Source organism: Perca flavescens, chromosome 3, assembly GCF_004354835.1.
Source record: "Perca flavescens isolate YP-PL-M2 chromosome 3, PFLA_1.0, whole genome shotgun sequence".
Taxonomy (NCBI): Eukaryota; Metazoa; Chordata; class Actinopteri; order Perciformes; family Percidae; genus Perca; species Perca flavescens.
In genome coordinates, this window is record NC_041333.1 from 34,943,406 (window position 1) to 34,947,098 (window position 3,693).

Consider the following 3,693-nt stretch of genomic DNA (forward strand, 5'->3'; position numbering starts at 1 on the left):
TGATGGATGATAATGTGAGAATGAGATGGGGAATGTCATTCCAAATTTTGGTGTAAATATAAAAAAAAGGATTTCTGACCGTAGTCAGAAGTCAGTTTTTGTGAGCATTTTATTAATCCAAAGCAAAGTTCCTCGTAAATGTCCTCATACCTGGCAAATAAAGCTGATTCGGATTCTGATGACCACTGGAAGGCACCAGTTATTACGTCAAGTTAGACAAAATGGCATGCAAACATTTCCGGTAAAAAACCTTCAAAATAAAATGTTTACGAGCACTGTGACAACGGGAATAGGGAGGTTACGTACAAACAGACGTAACTACGCTTTGTTCGTGGTGGTCACGTAATTTTCTTGACGTTACTTCGACACATCTTGCCGCGATATTTCAGCTTTGAAAGGTCGACACACAACTGTGAGGAGTTAACGTCGCTCGTGTGTGTTTATCAGGCTTCACGTCGATTCTCTGAACGGCTCGGCCCGGTTGTGCTAACCCCGGAGAGGACGCGCACGGTCCGGCTCGCAGTTTATCCGCCTCCAGCTGTCGAGCGTTAATTTTCAGAGAAGTTATCCCGGGTTAAATTAGCAAGCTTTTGTAGCACGAAATAGGTCACGCAGCTTCTCGTTGACAACAGAGTCTGGTTTCTTTCCGCTCCCGACGCATCGTTGAGCGAGACCGCAGACGTCAACGGTTGCACGCACGATGGTTTTATTAAAAAACCTCCGTCCTCCCACCGAGGGAGTGAGGCACGAGCAAGCCGAGACCACGGCGGTAATGAACGGCCAGAAGCTGGGCTGCGGCACGCTGTACGTCGCCGAAACGTAAGTGATGCACGTGGCGCTTGTTTTTGCCTTTTTAAACCACCATTTTTTGTTTTAGGTTGTTGTTTAATCTGGTGTGTTATCAGTGTTTTAAAATGGACCTTGTGTTAAATTATACAAATACACGATAGAAAGTGTAATAATAACAGATACATCATAACACTGCCACTCCTCGTGCTAACCACTTCCGGAGTAGTCACTTTCAAAATAAGAGTTAGAAATTAATTTGGTTGAAAACTAATTCGTCACCCAGAGACTCCGATAAAAACAGCGATGAAGGAAGTTTTTAAGATAATTTGCCTAAATAAATGTACTAATCCAACATTGTAAATAATACTCTGTTCCAAGTAAAAGTCCTGTAATGAAAATGTTAGATAGATGTATAGATGTTTGTATATATTAAAAATTTCAAATTTGTCAGATTCATATGTCTTAAGTCACTAAGGTGTGTAAATACATTAAAATAATTAAAAGACAAAGCAGAAAATGTATACCTCTTGAAAAACTGCACCCATCAAATGAAAAAAAGACTTACATATTTATCAAAATGGATCATTCTTCAATTAAAGTCAGTCGACTAATCCTTTCAGCTGTACTTGTATAAACTGTGTGTTGGGTAGTTTTAATCTATAACAAAGCTTAATAAGCTTTTAATAAGTGTTTCTGTACTAAACATCTTAATGTGTTAAGTCATTAAAGCTTCTGGAATTTACTATATTGTTACCTTTTGGGTGTTTTGTAGTGATCAATCAGGTGAAGCTGAATCTATTTATCGGTTATTCTTTTAGTCGATCAACAGAAAATCAATGTTAAATTAGTCAATTATTCATTCCAGTGTTGTTTGTCACGCAAATGTGCCAACTTGTTTTTCAGATGTGAGGATTTTATGCGTTTCTTTGTCCTATATAAGGCCAGCTGAGTGACTGAAGATTTATTTCACCCATGGTGCCCTGGGAAAATATAACAGGATTGTTTTTAAACTAATTTTCTGACATTTTGTAGCTAAAACAGGTAATGGATTAAAGAACAATATAATTAGTTGCACCCCTGCAGTCAGAATCTGTCAGCCGTTTGTTTTTAGACGCAGGACTCAAACTGCTGCAGGTACTGACCTTTACTTATACTCTCCGCTCCAAATCAACCTCTGAATTTCAACTGATTTAAGGTCCAAAGTTTCCACAATAATGAAAACAGTTCAGAACTTGCTTTGAAAGCCTGGAAAAGTACAAAAAAATGACAAATATTAAACTTTTGTGTGGGTCTTGCAGCTTTGTCATCAGCCTCTCTCCCCATGTTTCCTGCCACTGTAAAATGCCATTAAATGGAGCTGACAGTATGTGCGTGCACCCTTTTATGAACCAACAACTGTCAGCTTTGTGTACAATTTTCTTTTTCCGCAGGCGGCTGTTGTGGTTTGACGGCTCAGGGATGGGTTTCTCTCTGGAGTATCCCACCATCGGCCTGCACGCCATCTCTAGAGACGTCAGCGCTTACCCGCAGGAGCACCTGTACGTCATGGTCAACGGCAAACTCACGGGTGAGAGTGACAAAAACCTTGTAGGATCGGTTGTTGAGTTTCTACTTGAAGTCGTTTGACTTCTCTCTGGCGTGATATCTGGCATCAAACGAGGGAAAGTTTGTTTAAAATCTGCCACTTCATCTAAACACACTTTATTCTTTGGTGTCAAGAATGACCCGTGTTCAGAAAAAATCTTTACTTTGTCGTGTTTTTGAGGGAGTGTGTGGGTCTGTGAACCTAAATATTTCCCTTCTTATGAAATCTCTACATATTTTTTACTTTTGTTTTACTGGTAGATAACCCCCACCCCCCATGCATAGTTTGAACTAGGGCTGCATCTGTTGATTATACACAGTATCTCACAAAAGTGTGTTTATTTCAATTCCAAAGGCCAAGGGAACTTTATCAGGATGCATAGTATCCTGGATCCATGAAATAACTGGCCTTTCAAAATAAACATCTGCCTGCCTCTATGGGAATTTAACACAGGGGTGGACTCACTTTAGTTACCAGCGGTTAAGACATTAATATTTACATTCCCATATAAAAATGGTTCATACACAGCATAATCACAATACTCGGGCCAGTGTCCGTTCTTGTAAAGTGACCAGAGTCAACAATGCAGCTAGAAGTTCTTTTTTTTTTATACAGGTATAACATTGTGGAATAATCTGCCACTTTCCCTCAAAATTGTAAATACCAGGGGGGCTTTTAGATATAAAGTAAAGGTATTTTTATGGAACAGAGTAGCCAATATTTTTTAGTTAGAGTAGATTGATTATTTTATGTGATTTATGATTCTTTGATTTTAGAATGCTTTTAAACCTTGGATGATTTGTATTATATGTTATTGTTTTTGACCAGAAATAGGTCTTTGTTATGTGTTGCATGTTTTAACACCAATGACCATGTTGAAAATAAGTGTTTACACTTTAACATGCTATCCTTTGGATTATGTTGTTTGTCAAATCCAAAATCAATCAATCAAAATGGCTGTGTGTTGAGTTATTTTGAGGGGACAGCACATTTACACTGTTATAGAAGCTGTACACTTAATACTTTACATTGTAGCAAAGTGTAATTTCTTCAGTGTTGTCCAATTAAAAGATATAATGAAATATTTACTAAAATGTGAGGGGTGTACTCACTTGTGTGAGATACTGTATGTAAAACATTGTTAAATGAACCACAGTGTGGCATAATGATTCATGTAAAGCCAGGAGGAAAGTTAAAGCTATGAGTTTTTGACTGTGTGTCACTCTTCTATCCTTTCAGGTGAGAATGAGGCAGATATGACAGAGAAAGCAGCGGATGACGAGGAAGACGACAGCAGTAACAGCAGCTGTGGTGATGAT

General features: G+C 38.5%; 1 protein-coding gene across 2 annotated transcripts in view; it reads left to right on the forward strand.

Annotated features, from left to right (window-relative positions):
* Positions 1-308: 308 nt before the first annotated feature.
* The window catches only part of clns1a (chloride channel, nucleotide-sensitive, 1A), a 14,841-nt gene continuing 11,456 nt past the window's right edge, over positions 309-3,693 (forward strand). For both annotated transcript variants that reach the window (XM_028573787.1, XM_028573789.1), the window contains exons 1-3: positions 309-819; positions 2,220-2,356; positions 3,614-3,693. The exon at positions 3,614-3,693 is cut by the window's right edge and continues 55 nt beyond it. In XM_028573787.1, the coding sequence (XP_028429588.1) occupies positions 701-819; positions 2,220-2,356; positions 3,614-3,693 (336 nt within the window). In that variant the 5' untranslated portion in view covers positions 309-700. The remainder of the gene's footprint in view (positions 820-2,219; positions 2,357-3,613) is intronic.